The sequence below is a fragment of the Pseudophryne corroboree genome, chromosome 9, assembly GCF_028390025.1.
Source record: "Pseudophryne corroboree isolate aPseCor3 chromosome 9, aPseCor3.hap2, whole genome shotgun sequence".
In the NCBI taxonomy this organism is placed as follows: Eukaryota; Metazoa; Chordata; class Amphibia; order Anura; family Myobatrachidae; genus Pseudophryne; species Pseudophryne corroboree.
In genome coordinates this window covers 463,894,842-463,911,215 of record NC_086452.1, presented here as the reverse complement: position 1 = coordinate 463,911,215, position 16,374 = coordinate 463,894,842, and the positions used below count along the sequence as shown (strand labels likewise).

The 16,374-nt window shown below is 46.6% G+C and overlaps 1 protein-coding gene across 4 annotated transcripts in view; it reads right to left on the bottom strand.

The window, feature by feature from the left end:
- The window catches only part of SUMF1 (sulfatase modifying factor 1), a 47,015-nt gene that overhangs the window by 20,912 nt on the left and 9,729 nt on the right, over window positions 1–16,374 (bottom strand). For 3 of the 4 annotated variants that reach the window (XM_063941293.1, XM_063941294.1, XM_063941296.1), the window contains exons 3-4: window positions 10,603–10,677; window positions 1,354–1,436 (exon numbers count right to left, since the gene is read on the bottom strand). In XM_063941293.1, the coding sequence (XP_063797363.1) occupies window positions 1,354–1,436; window positions 10,603–10,677 (158 nt within the window). The remainder of the gene's footprint in view (window positions 1–1,353; window positions 1,437–10,602; window positions 10,678–16,374) is intronic. The other variant, XM_063941295.1, reaches the window with a different exon arrangement.

Here is a 16,374-nt window from a genome sequence, read left to right as displayed (position 1 = left end):
AACAAGATAAGGATTCCCACTCCACGTAATTATAGTTTTATTTCAAATATGCACAGTGGGGCCTTACATTGTGCGGGGTGAACCAACGGTATACTGTCAACTTGTGGACGTTCAGGATATCAACAGGTTCTGAATGTAGGTTGACATGGGTGGTCATTCAGAGTTGTTCGCTGTGCAGCGATGAGGCTAAAAAACGGCACTTCTGCGCATGCGGCGCAAGGCGCACGTGCGACGTACTGTTACAACGAACGATGTAGTTTCACACAGAGTCTAGCAAAGCTTTTCAGTCGCACTGCTGGCCGCAGAGTGATTGACAGGAAGTGGGCGTTTCTGGGTGTCAACTGACCGTTTTCAGGGAGTGTTCGATAAAACGCAGGCGTGGCTGGGCGAACGCAGGGCGTGTTTGTGACTTCAAATCCGGAACTGAACAGTCTGAAGTCATTGCAAGCGCTGAGTAGGTATTGAGCTACTCTAAAACTGCACAAAAAAACTTTGTAGCCGCTCTGCGATCCTTTCGTTCGCACTTCTGCTAAGCTAAAATACACTCCCAGTGGGAGGCGGCATAGCGTTTGCACGGCTGCTAAAAACTGCTAGCGAGCAAAAAACTCGGAATGACCACCATGGTCATTTAGCAGACAATCAATATTTAGACATTTATTTAGTTCGACATGCTTAAAATGTCATTCAGAATTTCGACACCAAAATGTCGACATGTGGCGTGTGGTTTTTTTTAATACTTTTTAGGCTACATTAACAAAAAAAATTAATCATGTCGACATTTTGGTGCCGACATATAAAGGTCGACATTTTAACCATGTCAAACTAAATGAATGTCTACATATTGATTGTAGAACTAATGAACATGTCAACCTTCTGACCGTCGACATTCAGATCCTGTCGACATTCTGGTGTCCACAAGTCACGCCACAGCCGAAGTAACAGGCATGAGTATACAGCCTATCGCTGTACTACAACCGGTGACATCACAGGCGCAGTGTTACGGACGCAGTGTCCCCAGTTAATAGATTTGCAGGAATACTGCATCAGCTGGAGGCAGCGGTACTCACCGCAAAGCATCCGTGTTGCCTTAGCGCGGTCACTGGGTCCGTGTAACAAGATCATCTACACTCTCACATACTTTGGTTCAGCGCACGCAATGGCTGCCTCTGTCTGGTATAACGTTAAAAGAATTTCCCCCTCCTGACCACTACAGCCCAGCTGCGCCAATGTGCATGGTTAGTGAATTAACTTTATAATCAATTTATTTTCTGGGGTAGAAAACTCTTAATTATCGGAGGCACGGAGATTCCCAAATTGTATTAACCACTGTATCTCTGACTGCTTTGTGGGTACCTGTCTGATATACTAGAGTCCGGTCCTTCCGGGTGCCTCCAGTCTGCCCCTTTAACCGGGAGCCACCAGGGAGCTGCGGCGACCTGGGGACGAGATGACACAATATTAGCACAAGGAATTGTCGCGGCACATCTGCCTTACTGCGCTCAGCTCAGGCATGAAAGGGACACGCGTCACAGACGTACAGCTCTCTCATCTGGATGTGGAGCATGAAACGGCCTCCAGCAAAAAACTGTCCATTTCAAGAAACACAAAATAACCGGATGACTTGCCGCGGAACAGCTCACCGTCTTATTGTGCAGTTTTGTCCCACGCATGCACATTGTAAGCACAGAGACATATCGCGCGTCAGCAGAAGCTACGTTCATGATGTTTAAGTCATATGTAGGTATAATTATTATTTTTGGGGGGGATACTTTGACCTCGTCAGTGTTGTAGCTACATCTTTCTATTCTCCTTGGTAAGTAGAGTGTTAATACCAAAAAAAAAAAAAAAAAAAAAAAAAGGAGCAAAATTTTCTGTGTCCCAGCGGAAAAATAGGATTATAATTGCTCTTCATCTAATTAGCACAAATGATAATTAGCTGGGAGACGTGAGGGTCCCATGAGTACCCTACAGATCGTCAGCTCGGACACAGCAGCCGGGATCCAGAATTTAAAGGGAAAATATTCTGAAGCAATGATACATTTGCAGACGAACAATGGCAGTTGCTCGGTCATTCCTGGAGATAATTATGTATCAGGTGCTGGAAAGGGGGGAGGGGTCACAGACAGAGAGGGGGGGGGGTGCAAATCCCCACCCCTAAATTTCCCTTCAGCACACTAAAAATTACCTGTAACCATACCTGAACCTACCTGGTAATAGAAATTCAGAGAATTAGTCACACATGTTTGCAAACACATGTTTAGCTGCTGAGCCACTTCACGGCTTCTCCGATATCAGCAGTCCTAACACTACATTTCCACATTTCCCTACAGTAAGGTAGCCTATGCTGGAACAAGCCTTTTGTACACTTTACCGATCCATTTATTTGTAGCTTAATAAAGAGTCTGTTTAAGTTGCACCGCACTAATGTAACAAACGCACATCACTGTTATTGTTAACGGGTGATAAGAGATTTGATTTTAGAAAACAAATTCTACAGGGATGGGCTATTGCAAGAATCTCATCTGCAATTATTCTAGTTTCCGTTCATCTGTGAATCACTGATTAGAGGAGGGAGAAGGCGACTATCATTCTGCAGACTGCATATTACACGTCCTGCACATGCTATGTGAAACTAAATGCATGAGTGGTAAATAGGTAAATACACTGTATAAGTTAAATTTATTGGTTTTATTTAAAAAGGAATAAAAACCTGTATGTTATAACCACATAAAAGAGACACCAGTAATTACCAAGTTATAATGACATGTTATTGATCAACAGAACACTGCCCCGGTGGGCAGGTTAGCACGGATCGTGCATTGCCAGGACTTTCTTCGGGCTGCACCCACTGTGGAATGCCCTACCACGCACAATAAGACTTTCCTCTAGTCTCCAAACCTTCAAGCGTTCCCTGAAAACTCACCTCTTCAGGCAGCTTATCACATTCCAGAACCGCTCACATAACTTTCATAAACCTTCCCATCAAATTGCATCCACTCTGTACAATCCACACATATCCTCTCAAGTCTTCTCATTCTTCACTTTCCCTTCCTCCCGACCCCGATTCATCATTGCCGTATGACCATATCATACAGCCCACCAAGAACCTTTGGAATCTGGTGGACAACTCTGCAATAGATAGCACCTTTCCTTGTGTATCCATGCCTATTTCCCTATAGATTGTAAGCTTGCAAGCAGGGCCCTCCTACCTCTATGACTGTTTGATATTACCCAGTTTTGTTACATAATTGTTTTCTCTGACGTCCTAGTGGATGCTGGGACTCCGTAAGGACCATGGGGAATAGCGGCTCCGCAGGAGACAGGGCACAAAATAAAAGCTTAAGGATCAGGTGGTGTGCACTGGCTCCTCCCCCTATGACCCTCCTCCAAGCCTCAGTTAGATTTTTGTGCCCGGCCGAGAAGGGTGCAATCTAGGTGGCTCTCCTGAGCTGCTTAGAATAAAAGTTTAGTTTAGGTTTTTTTATTTTCAGTGAGTCCTGCTGGCAACAGGCTCACTGCATCGTGGGACTAAGGGGAGAAGAAACGGACTCACCTGAGTGCAGAGTGGATCGGGTTTCTTAGGCTACTGGACATTAGCTCCAGAGGGACGATCACAGGTTCAGCCTGGATGGGTCACCGGAGCCGCGCCGCCGTCCCCCTTACAGAGCCAGAAGAGACGAAGAGGTCCGGTGAAATCGGCGGCAGAAGACATCCTGTCTTCAGACTAAGGTAGCGCACAGCACCGCAGCTGTGCGCCATTGCTCTCAGCACACTTCACACTCCGGTCACTGAGGGTGCAGGGCGCTGGGGGGGAGCGCCCTGAGACGCAATATAACAGTATATACCTTAGGTGGCAAAAAAGAATACATCACATATAGCTCCTGGGCTATACGGATGTATTTTAACCCCTGCCATTTTTACACAAAAAAGCGGGAGATAAGGACGTCGTGAAGGGGCGGAGCCTATCTCCTCAGCACACAAGCGCCATTTTCCCTCACAGCTCCGCTGGAAGGACGGCTCCCTGACTCTCCCCTGCAGTCCTGCTTCAGAATCAGGGTAAAAAAGAGAAGGGGGGGCATTTTTGGCAGCAAATAACGATAATAACAGCAGCTATAAGGGAATAACACTTATATAAGGTTATCCCTGTATATATATATATAGCGCTGGGTGTGTGCTGGCAGACTCTCCCTCTGTCTCTCCAAAGGGCTAAGTGGGGTCCTGTCCTCTATCAGAGCATTCCCGGTGTGTGTGCTGTGTGTCGGTACGCGTGTGTCGACATGTATGAGGAGGAAAATGATGTGGAGGCGGAGCAGTTGCCTGTGTTGGTGATGTCACCCCCTAGGGAGTCGACACCTGACTGGATGATTGTATTTAAACAATTAAGTGATAATGTCAGCAATTTGCAAAAAACTGTTGACGACATGAGACAGCCGGCAAATCAATTAGTGCCTGTCCAGGCGTCTCAGACACCGTCAGGGGCGCTAAAACGCCCGTTACCTCAGTGGGTCGACACAGACCCTGACACAGATACTGAGTCTAGTGTCGACGGTGACGAGACAAACGTAATGTCCAGTAGGGCCACACGTTACATGATCACGGCAATGAAAGAGGCATTGAACCTTTCTGACACTACAAGTACCACAAAGAAGGGTATTATGTGGGGTGTGAAAAAACTACCAATAGTTTTTCCTGAGTCAGAGGAAATAAATGAGGTGTGTGATAAAGCGTGGGTTTCCCCCAATAAAAAACAGCTAATTTCTAAAAAATTATTAGCATTATATCCCTTCCCGCCAGAGGTTAGGGCGCGTTGGGAAACACCCCCTAGGGTAGATAAGGCGCTCACACGTTTATCTAAACAAGTAGCGTTACCGTCTCCTGATACGGCCACCCTCAAAGAACCAGCTGATAGAAGGCTGGAAAATATCCTAAAAAGTATATACACACATACTGGTGTTATACTGCGACCAGCAATCGCCTCAGCCTGGATGTGCAGTGCTGGAGTCGCATGGTCGGATTCCCTGACTGAGAATATTGATACCCTGGATAGGGACAATATTTTGTTAACTATAGAACATTTAAAGGATGCATTACTATATATGCGTGATGCACAGAGGGATATTTGCACCCTGGCATCAAGAGTAAGTGCTATGTCCATCTCTGCCAGAAGAGCGTTATGGACGCGACAGTGGTCAGGGGATGCGGATTCCAAACGGCACATGGAAGTATTGCCGTATAAAGGGGAGGAGTTATTTGGGGCTGGTCTATCGGACCTGGTGGCCACGGCAACGGCTGGAAAATCCACCTTTTTACCCCAGGTCACTTCACATCAGCAGAAAAAGACACCGTCTTTTCAAACTCAGTCCTTTCGTTCCCATAAGTACAAGCGAGCAAAAGGCCACTCCTTTCTGCCCCGGGGCAGAGGAAGAGGAAAAAGACTGCACCATGCAGCCGCTTCCCAGGAGCAGAAGCCCTCCCCTGCTTCTGCCAAGTCTTCAGCATGACGCTGGGGCTTTACAAGCAGACTCAGATATGGTGGGGGCCCGTCTCAAGAATTTCAACGCGCAGTGGGCTCACTCGCAAGTGGATCCCTGGATTCTACAGGTAGTATCGCAGGGGTACAAACTGGAATTCGAGGCGTTTCCCCCTCGTCGGTTCCTGAAGTCTGCTTTACCAAAGTCTCCCTCCGACAGGGAGGCAGTTTTGGAAGCCATTCACAAGCTGTATTCCCAGCAGGTGATAATCAAGGTACCCCTCCTGCAACAAGGAAAGGGGTATTATTCCACGCTGTTTGTGGTACCGAAGCCGGACGGCTCGGTGAGACCAATTTTAAATCTGAAATCCTTGAACACTTACATAAAAAGGTTCAAATTCAAGGATGGAGTCACTCAGAGCAGTGATAGCGAACCTGGAAGAAGGGGACTATATGGTGTCTCTGGACATCAAAGATGCTTATCTCCACGTCCCAATATACCCTTCTCACCAAGGGTACCTCAGGTTTGTAGTACAAAACTGTCATTATCAGTTTCAGACGCTGCCGTTTGGATTGTCCACGGCACCTCGGGTCTTTACCAAGGTAATGGCCGAAATGATGATTCTTCTACGAAGAAAAGGCATTTTAATTATCCCTTACTTGGACGATCTCCTGATAAGGGCAAGATCCAGGGAACAGTTAGAAGTCGGAGTAGCACTATCTCAGGTAGTGTTACGTCAGCACGGGTGGATTCTAAATATTCCAAAATCGCAGCTGATTCCAACGACACGTCTACTGTTCCTAGGAATGATTCTGGACACAGTCCAGAAGAAGGTGTTTCTCCCGGAGGAGAAGGCCAGGGAGTTATCCGAGCTAGTCAGGAACCTCCTAAAACCAGGCCAGGTCTCAGTGCATCAGTGCACGAGGGTCCTGGGAAAAATGGTGGCTTCTTACGAAGCGATTCCATTCGGAAGATTCCATGCAAGAACGTTTCAGTGGGATCTACTGGACAAATGGTCCGGATCGCATCTGCAGATGCATCAGCGGATAACCCTGTCGCCAAGGACAAGGGTGTCTCTCCTGTGGTGGCTGCAGAGTGCTCATCTACTAGAGGGCCGCAGATTTGGCATTCAGGATTGGATCCTGGTAACCACGGATGCCAGCCTGAGAGGCTGGGGAGCAGTCACACAGGGAAGGAATTTCCAGGGCTTGTGGTCAAGCATGGAAACATCTCTTCATATAAACATTCTGGAACTAAGGGCCATTTACAATGCCCTAAGTCATGATGGCGTCACGTCTAAACAAAAAACTGGACAGATATTGCGTCAGGTCAAGGGACCCTCAGGCAATAGCAGTGGACGCTCTGGTAACGCCGTGGGTGTACCAGTCAGTGTATGTGTTCCCTCCTCTGCCTCTCATACCAAAAGTACTGAGAATCATAAGAAGGAGAGGAGTAAGAACTATACTCGTGGTTCCGGATTGGCCAAGAAGGACTTGGTACCCGGAACTTCAAGAGATGCTCACGGACGAACCGTGGCCTCTACCTCTAAGAAAGGACCTGCTACTGCAGGGGCCTTGTCTGTTCCAAGACTTACCGCGGCTGCGTTTGACGGCATGGCGGTTGAACGCCGGATCCTGAGGGAAAAAGGCATTCCTGAAGAAGTCATTCCTACTCTGGTCAAAGCCAGGAAGGACGTAACCGCAAAACATTATCACCGCATTTGGCGTAAATATGTTGCGTGGTGTGAGGCCAAGAAGGCCCCTACAGAGGAATTTCAACTGGGTCGTTTCCTTCATTTCCTGCAAACAGGACTGTCTATGGGCCTAAAATTAGGGTCCATTAAGGTTCAAATTTCGGCCCTGTCGATTTTCTTCCAGAAAGAACTGGCTTCAGTACCTGAAGTTCAGACATTTGTAAAAGGGGTACTGCACATACAGCCTCCTTTTGTGCCTCCAGTGGCACCTTGGGATCTCAATGTGGTGTTGAGTTTTCTAAAGTCACATTGGTTTGAACCACTTTCCACTGTGGACTTAAAATATCTCACATGGAAGGTGTCGATGCTGTTAGCCTTGGCTTCAGCCAGGCGTGTGTCAGAATTGGCGGCTTTATCATATAAAAGCCCTTACTTAATTTTTCATTCTGACAGGGCGGAATTGAGGACTCGTCCTCAATTTCTACCTAAGGTGGTTTCTGCATTTCACATGAACCAACCTATTGTGGTACCTGCGGCTACCAGGGACTTAGAGGACTCTAAGTTGCTTGACGTTGTCAGGGCCTTGAAAATATATGTTTCCAGGACGGCTGGAGTCAGAAAATCTGACTCGCTGTTTATCCTGTATGCACCCAACAAGCTGGGTGCTCCTGCTTCTAAGCAGACGATTGCTCGTTGGATTTGTAGTACAATTCAGCTTGCACATTCTGTGGCAGGATTGCCACAGCCAAAATCAGTAAAAGCCCATTCCACAAGGAAAGTGGGCTCATCTTGGGCGGCTGCCCGAGGGGTCTCGGCTTTACAACTTTGCCGAGCAGCTACTTGGTCAGGGGCAAACACGTTTGCTAAATTCTACAAATTTGATACCCTGGCTGAGGAGGACCTGGAGTTCTCTCATTCGGTGCTGCAGAGTCATCCGCACTCTCCCGCCTGTTTGGGAGCTTTGGTATAATCCCCATGGTCCTTACGGAGTCCCAGCATCCACTAGGACGTCAGAGAAAATAAGATTTTACTTACCGATAAATCTATTTCTCGTAGTCCGTAGTGGATGCTGGGCGCCCATCCCTAGTGCGGATTGTCTGCAATACTTGTATATAGTTATTGTTACAAAAATTCGGGTTATTATTGTTGTGAGCCATCTTTTCAGAGGCTCCTTTGCGTTTATCATACTGTTAACTGGGTTCAGATCACAAGTTGTACGGTGTGATTGGTGTGGCTGGTATGAGTCTTACCCGGGATTCAATATCCTTCCTTATTATGTACGCTCGTCCGGGCACAGTATCCTAACTGAGGCTTGGAGGAGGGTCATAGGGGGAGGAGCCAGTGCACACCACCTGATCCTTAAGCTTTTATTTTGTGCCCTGTCTCCTGCGGAGCCGCTATTCCCCATGGTCCTTACGGAGTCCCAGCATCCACTACGGACTACGAGAAATAGATTTATCGGTAAGTAAAATCTTATTATTTCCAATTGTAAAGCGCAACGGAATTTGCTGCGCTATATAAAAAAACTATTAATAAATAAATAAATTAATTGGTGCATGATATATATATATATCCTGATATATATCCTTGTATATGAAGGTATTGCCATTATGTGTGGCAGAATATTGTGTGATGCGGAACCAGGAAATCACGAGTAAATTAGCTTCTTTCCTGGGCAAGAATCAGGGGGAAGGAATTACATCGACAACTGCATTCCTTTCTTAGCAAATGCTTAACATCCCTTTGAAGTTCGTATGTGTTTGCGGATTTGTGCTACCCTTGAAGGAAGGTTCTCACTTTGGGTATAGACACCAGGGATTTCTGGAAAAGGAATACAAGCACGCTGAGACCTAGACCTTCAGTGAGGGGAGGGAGATCTTTCTATCAAGATCACCTTGCCTGAAAGATGGAATTGGAGAATGGTCTCCTGGCTTGAAGCATAGTCTGAGAGGAAATCACCTCAGTGACTAGATGCAAGGGCAGAGAGCGTCAGCGGTCCCTGGATTCTTGGCAGCCATGTAAAGAGATGGAAGGGAGGGGGTTCTCAGAGACAGCTTAAGAGAAGGACAGCCAGGACCCAGTGGGAGCCTTTCCGAACATCTCCAATGTCACATATCTGTAGCCACCCACCCACCACTAGAGGGACTGAACTGGCAGCTTTGTCTGCTCTCTTGATGGACCAAAATGGGCTTTTTCTAAGCATTATGGAGCTTTGCCTGTGAGGAGCTGGATTTCTGGCTGGTTGTTTGTAAATGTACAAGACCTATGGGCCAGATGATTACACAATAAAATTACTTTTGTCCTCTTGGGAGATTACTTTCCCAAACTTGAGGCCAGATAGAGATTTTCCTGCAGAGAGGGGAGAGGTCAGAGAGATGGGATTTAGCTGCCCGGGCTCTTCATGCATGGCTTACGTTGGGCGTCCACAGGGACAGCGGAGACCAAGTTTGCAGTATATAGCGATGTATTATCCAGGCCGTGCATGGATAACTCCGCCTAATATACGCCCCATGGAAGTGGTATTAGCTTTTTAGGAGAGTGACCTTCAATTAGTAGGGCCCCTAAAATGTGCTTTATCTAGGACCGGCATGGCCATCTGCTTAGACCAGGTACCGCGTAGGACGAGATGTGACAATCCCCCAGTGGTAAGGGACTATGGTGGTCATTCCGAGTTGTTCACTCGTTGCAGATTTTCGCTATGCTGCGATTTGTTGCTAAATGCGCATGGCACGCAGAGCGCATGCGCTAAGTTATTTTACACAAAACTTAGTAGATTTGCTGGTGTTCGTGCAGCGCTTTTCAGTCGCACTGCTGATCGGTGAATGATTGACAGGAAAGGGGCGTTTCTGGGTGGTAACTGAGCGTTTTCCGGGAGTATGCTAAAAAACACAGGCGTGTCAGGGAAAAACGCGGGAGTGTCTGGAGAAACGGGGGAGTGGCTGGCCGAACGCAGGGCGTGTTTGTGATGTCAAACCAGGAACTAAACGGACTGAGCTGATCGCAATCTAGGAGTAGGTCTGGAGCTACTCAGAAACTGCAGGGAAATATTTAGTAGCAATTCTGCTAATCTTTCATTCGCTATTCTGCTAAGCTAAGATACACTCCCAGAGGGCGGCGGCCTAGCGTGTGCAATGCTGCTAAAAGCAGCTAGCGAGCGAACAACTCGGAATGAGGGCCATTGTTCTAAAATATCATTATATAGGTTGAAATGTGCTTCTCGTATATAAAAAAAAAAAAAAAGAAACAGACCCGTATTAAAGCAAAGAAGATTATAGCGGTCTTAATCATTTTCTAGATCAGCTATGTCACGCTAGCAATTTTTTCTGGTGCCTCCCGGAGTCTTCATTCTTTACACGGTACTTTATTTCATCATAGAATATAACGTATGAGGATGTCGCTGTATACACCAGAGTTCATCTAGTTTCATGTCTCACTTACTGCCTGATCAATGCCACTTTTCACCTCTTCACTTATCAGACCTTCAAACACAAACGAGTCTCCAAATTTCTCTGCCTGGGAAAAAAAAAAAAAGAACGTGACAGAATCAGGGACCTAGTGGTAGCCACAAGTGTACGTAAATCCGGATAGAAACCAGGCTACAGAGTGACCAGCGACTAATGATTTCTAATGCAAAAATCAGAATTATCTGACAGTCTTGCTGCAATGATGCTGTTCATCTCAGTCTGTTCTGGTGGGAATGGGTCGACCACTATTGGTCGACATGCATTAGGTCGACCTGAGTTTATTTTTACTTTCTTTGGTGTCGTTTTCTTCGTAAAGTGACGGGGAACCCCAATTAGTGCACCGTGTCCCCTCGCATGGCGAGCGAGCTTCAGGCAAGGTGCCTCGTTCCGCTCGGCGCAGGTTACTGTTCCCAATCGTAGTCCACGTGGATCGTAAAGTATGAAAAAGTTCAAAAAATTAAGAAAAAAAAAGTGAAAAACTCATTGTGGCCGGACAGCCCCTGTTGACCACATGGACAATGTCGGCCGTGGCACTGAAGGGGTGTTCGTCTAGTGCCCGGCGCCATTAGGAGGACAATTGGCACTTGGCGCCACTTTTAAACAGTGCACTGGCGCTAGGCGCCATCTTTAAATGTATTGTAGGAGCTAGGCGCCGGGTATTTAAATATGTAAAATGCTTTAAAATATGTTTTAGGACATGTTTTCACATGTCATATGTCATGCTCTAGGCACAGTGGTAGGATTGCACATTTACAATGCATGCAAATGCCAGCACTTAGAAGGAATGTGTAAGTTATTTTGTTTCTATAAGGCTTTGACAATTGTTCTTCAGCAGCTTGTACACAGCCAGTCGTATGTTAATTGTCCTAGCTCCAGCAGGGGATAGGTGGCGATTATTATTTATTTATTACCAGTTACTTATATAGCGCACACATATTCCGCAGCGCTTTACAGAGAATATTTGACCATTCACATCAGTCCCTGCCCCAGTGGAGCTTACAATCTATAGTCCCTACATGTACACACAGACACATTCACGCTAGGGTTAATTTTGTTGGAAGCCAATTAACCTACCAGTATATTTTTGGATTGTGGGAGGAAACCGGAGTACCCGGAGGAAACCCACGCAAGTACGGGGAGAATATACAAACTCCGCACAGTTAGGGCCATAGTGGGAATGGAACCCATGACCTCAGTGCTGTGAGGCAGTAATGCTAACCATTACACCATCCGTAGCAGGCCTTTTGGTGGGCAGACATTTTCTTTCAGGGGCAAACTCAGGTTTGGAAAGAAGACTGTGCTTTCAGCATCTACTGTGGTGTGATAAGTCAAAACTGGTTTTGCACGGAGACGCAAGTGGCTGCTGAATCAGATTGTGTTTTACGAATGCAAACTAGTGGGTTTCGTGTAACAATTAAAATTTCGTAGGCAGCATTATGTAGGATGCAGATTTATGTTCAACTTATAAGAACGTTGTCTATGTGTGAGAGGATGAATGCAATTGAAATTCAAGTTCTATTTACATTTGTGAAAGAGACAGGAACATGTTAATCAGATTGTGTTTGTCAGTATCCGGAGCCTTACCTCCGGTGGGGGCTTCCGGGGGTTGCCGTGCCGGTGGTTGGCGCGGCTGCGGCGACAGGAAACTGCTGGCGGCGAGTCCTCCTGGATGGGTGTGCGACTTCCGAGGGCCGGGTCCGGAGAGCCGGGCGCTGTAGCAGGAGTTGCTGCAGCAGGGTCCTCTAGTGTGACACAGCCTCAGTGTGTCAGAGGCCAGAGCTGGGCTAAAGCTGTGTACTACAGCTGAGTATGTCTCCTGTGCTGGGGGCAGCCATGTTGGAGACCAGAGCATTGACAATGAAGTTCCCACTCGGTGTCCAGCCAATCCTGTGTGATTTCCCCTTACAAAAGGGGGCTGGCCCAGAAGGAGAGTGCCAGTGCTTCAAGTTACTTTCCTGTGAAAGGTTCTCTAGCTCTGTGCTTCCAGGTTGCTTCTGGTGTCCTGGTCCTGGTTGCTCTCATCCGTCTGTACTCTAACGCTGATGCAGTCCTGCTGGCTAAGCCCGTCGCCACTCATGGAAGCACTCACGGGTCCCCAGGTCATAGAGGTGCTTCGGGTGCTAATGCTGGTTCCCACAGACGTCTCCTCACCTCAAGCCACAGTACCCACTTCTTCAAAGTCAAAGCTCTTCAGCCTCATCTATCTATCACCAGCCACAGTATCCACTTCTTCAAAGTCAGAGTTCTTCAGCCTCGTCTTTTCAGTCACAGCATCCACTTCTTCAAAGTCAAAGTGCTTCAGCCTCGTCTTTCAATCACCAACTACAACATCCACTTTTTCAAAATCAAAGTTTTTCAGCCTTGTCTTTCTATCATAAACCACAGTCCTTCAGTTCTTCATTACCGGAGTGTTTCAGCTTTATTCTTCAAGTCGTATAACCATAGACTCCAGGGGGTAAATTTACTAAGATGGGAGTTCTATTTAAGATGGGATGTTGCCCATAGCAACCAATCAGATTCTACTTCTCATTTATCTAGCACCTTCTATAAGAGAATACCTGGAATCTGATTGGTTGCTATGGGCAACATCCCATTTTAAATAGAACTTCCATCTTAGTAAATTTACCCCCAGTTCTTTAATTCAGTTTCTTTCGATTCCCCAAGTATCTAGCTAAAGGATATATTTGGTAACTAATGCAGAGGGCTGACCACTGTTTCTAGCTAAAGGATATATTTGGTAACTAATGCAGAGGGCTGACCACTGTTTCTAGCTAAAGGATATATTTGGTAACTAATGCAGAGGACTGACCACTGTTTCTAGCTAAAGGATATTTTTGGTAAATTGTTAAGTGGATTAATATCTGTAGTCAGCAAAAACTTTGTGATTGACTGGGGTTTAGTGATCTCACATTTGGTAGTGATTAACACCTTTTGGTGGAGGGTTGCTGTGTGGGGGAGGGGGTTGTAATCACAAAGAGCTTATGTTTGTAGACTTACTTAACCAGTACAGCATAGGACGCCAGGCCTATTAGGACGCTGCAGTGGCTAGTATATGAAGTGGCTAGTTATTAAGTGGCAGCTAATATCAATAGCAGTGTTATACCTGTGTTAAACCGAAGGAAAACAGAAGGCAAACAAATAAGATAACAACCGACGGCATTACAACCTAAATACTCTGGAACTTTATGTGGCCTCTCCTCGCCACAAACATGAGAACACCAAGACCAGGCTTACCACCTCTCTGGCTGAGAACATCAAGTCTGCCCCTGGGCCTAACCATCAAGATGAACAGGGAACTGTGGGGGAAGAGGACCAGGATCAGCAGGGACATCACCATTGCGTCTGAGTATGCCCCCCACATTCTCCTTCCCACCCGTACTAAGATCTGATCAAAATGTTATCCCACTCCTACTTCTGCCACTAGTTACCTGCTACTGTGTTTTTTTTTTTTTGTTTTTTTCCTCTTCATTGCTCGCTTCCACCCCACCATGTGTTTTCCTGTAATGTTTACATCCACTGATTGCACACCTTTCCATTGTGCCCTACATGCAGGGTACATCATACTGCTACATAAGCATCAGTTTTCCAATATATGAACTTGGCCTTGTATGGCTCACCTCCCACAGTGTAACCTTCAAAGTGCACCCAACATGGCTGCCCCATATGGTACACTTGTGGATGGGATGAAAAATACATGGACCTTGTGGTTTTGTTGGAACCCTACTCTAAACTGTAGGACTCTGAAATCACCCCCATTTTGTGTCATCTCTTCTAGGGGTAGACTATTCCACCCTGGGTAATCCTACGCGGAGCGCCCAAGATGGCTGCTGCACTTGGTACCTGTGAGGGTGGAATACACAACCCTTGGAAGTTATTACCCAAAATACCTGCACCAATCCTGCGTTATGCTTTCTGTGGGCTTAAGGTTATTCTTTTATGTCTGTGTGGCTTGTCTATTGCTGTATTACTCAAATCCTCTGTATCATGTGTATTGTTTTTGATGTCTGTAAAGAGCCTTGAGTCCTGTTGGAGAAAGAGCGCTATATAAATAAAATTATTATTATTATTAAGTATTTGTGTACAACCTGTTATTCATTAAAACTAGTTATGTTCTTGAAGAGTTCCTTACGCCTTCCTGCCAACGCTACCACTTAATTGGGCCTCCACCCCATGAGGAGGAATTACATTCAGCCACCTCGTTTATTCACCTCACAGGCAGCCGTCCCCTCCAGCCAAAACTCGGTTGTCGGAACCCCAACTTACACCGAGCGTGACAGTGTTTGGGAAAGCACACTGGTTTGGTTATATATGAAAAGGAGCAGAACATTGCTTTATTTAATTCTTAATTTTTGAAATGTAACTTGTATTTATTTATATTTTGTGCGATAACCTGATTGGTTGGAGAAGACAGGGAGGGCTTACCCCCCTGTGGTACTGTGTGTAGAATGGAGATAAAAAGAGGAGGCCTGTGAGCCTCCAGAGGGGTATTATACCATTTTCTCCTGCTGTAACATCTGCTGTATTGCGGAGTTCTTTTCAGAACTATTTGGGCAAATAAAGATCTTCTGCCTCAAGACGACCGCTTCATCTTGTGACCTGCAGGGCTAGGCGAAACCTAGCTCCATTTTCCTCCTGTCCAGGGTGTAACCAGCATCTCCAAGCTCCGCCTCCAGCCAGCCACCAGGTAGAGGCCTAGTCAAGCGACTAGTGGGGATTCGTCAACACCACACAGGTGTGGTAAGGCGGCATGTCGACACATGCAGAGCAGAACCGTGGTTCCAAATGCCACGGCAGGTTAGGAGTCTTCTGGTGGCAGCGTAAACCCGCCCACTGCGCAGTGGGTGGAGTCAGTAACAGGCGGTTACTGACGGTAAGCGGGAATCCCCTATGAGGTCAGGTCTCGTGTGACCTAAACATCCATTCTGTGTACTGGGGACGGGACGCGAAAGCGGTGAGGGCTTTCGTACGGGACCGTCCGGTCATACTCATGCCGACGCTTTTCCATGTCGACCTAATGGTCATGTCAACCTAATACATGTCGACCAATAGTGGTCGACCTAATGACGGTATCCCGTTCTGGTTGTCTACAGGAAGTGGCTGTTATTATGTCACAGCCGGCACACACAAAACCAGGAGTTGATGAACTTTTATTTTTATATTCTTTTGGTTACATAGTGTCACCAAGTGTCTGCAGTGACATGAAGGAAAAATAAGATTTTACTCACCGGTAAATCTATTTCTCGTAGTCCGTAGTGGATGCTGGGACTCCGTAAGGACCATGGGGAATAGCGGCTCCGCAGGAGACTGGGCACAACTAAAGAAAGCTTTAGGACTGCCTGGTGTGCACTGGCTCCTCCCACTATGACCCTCCTCCAGACCTCAGTTCGGATACTGTGCCCGGAAGAGCTGACACAATAAGGAAGGATTTTGAATCCCGGGTAAGACTCATACCAGCCACACCAATCACACCGTATAACTCGTGATACTATACCCAGTTAACAGTATGAAATATAACTGAGCCTCTCAACAGATGGCTCAACAATAACCCTTTAGTTAGGCAATAACTATAAACAAGTATTGCAGACAATCCGCACTTGGGATGGGCGCCCAGCATCCACTACGGACTACGAGAAATAGATTTACCGGTGAGTAAAATCTTATTTTCTCTGACGTCCTAAGTGGATGCTGGGACTCCGTAAGGACCATGGGGATTATACCAAAGCTCCCAAACGGGCGGGAGAGTGCG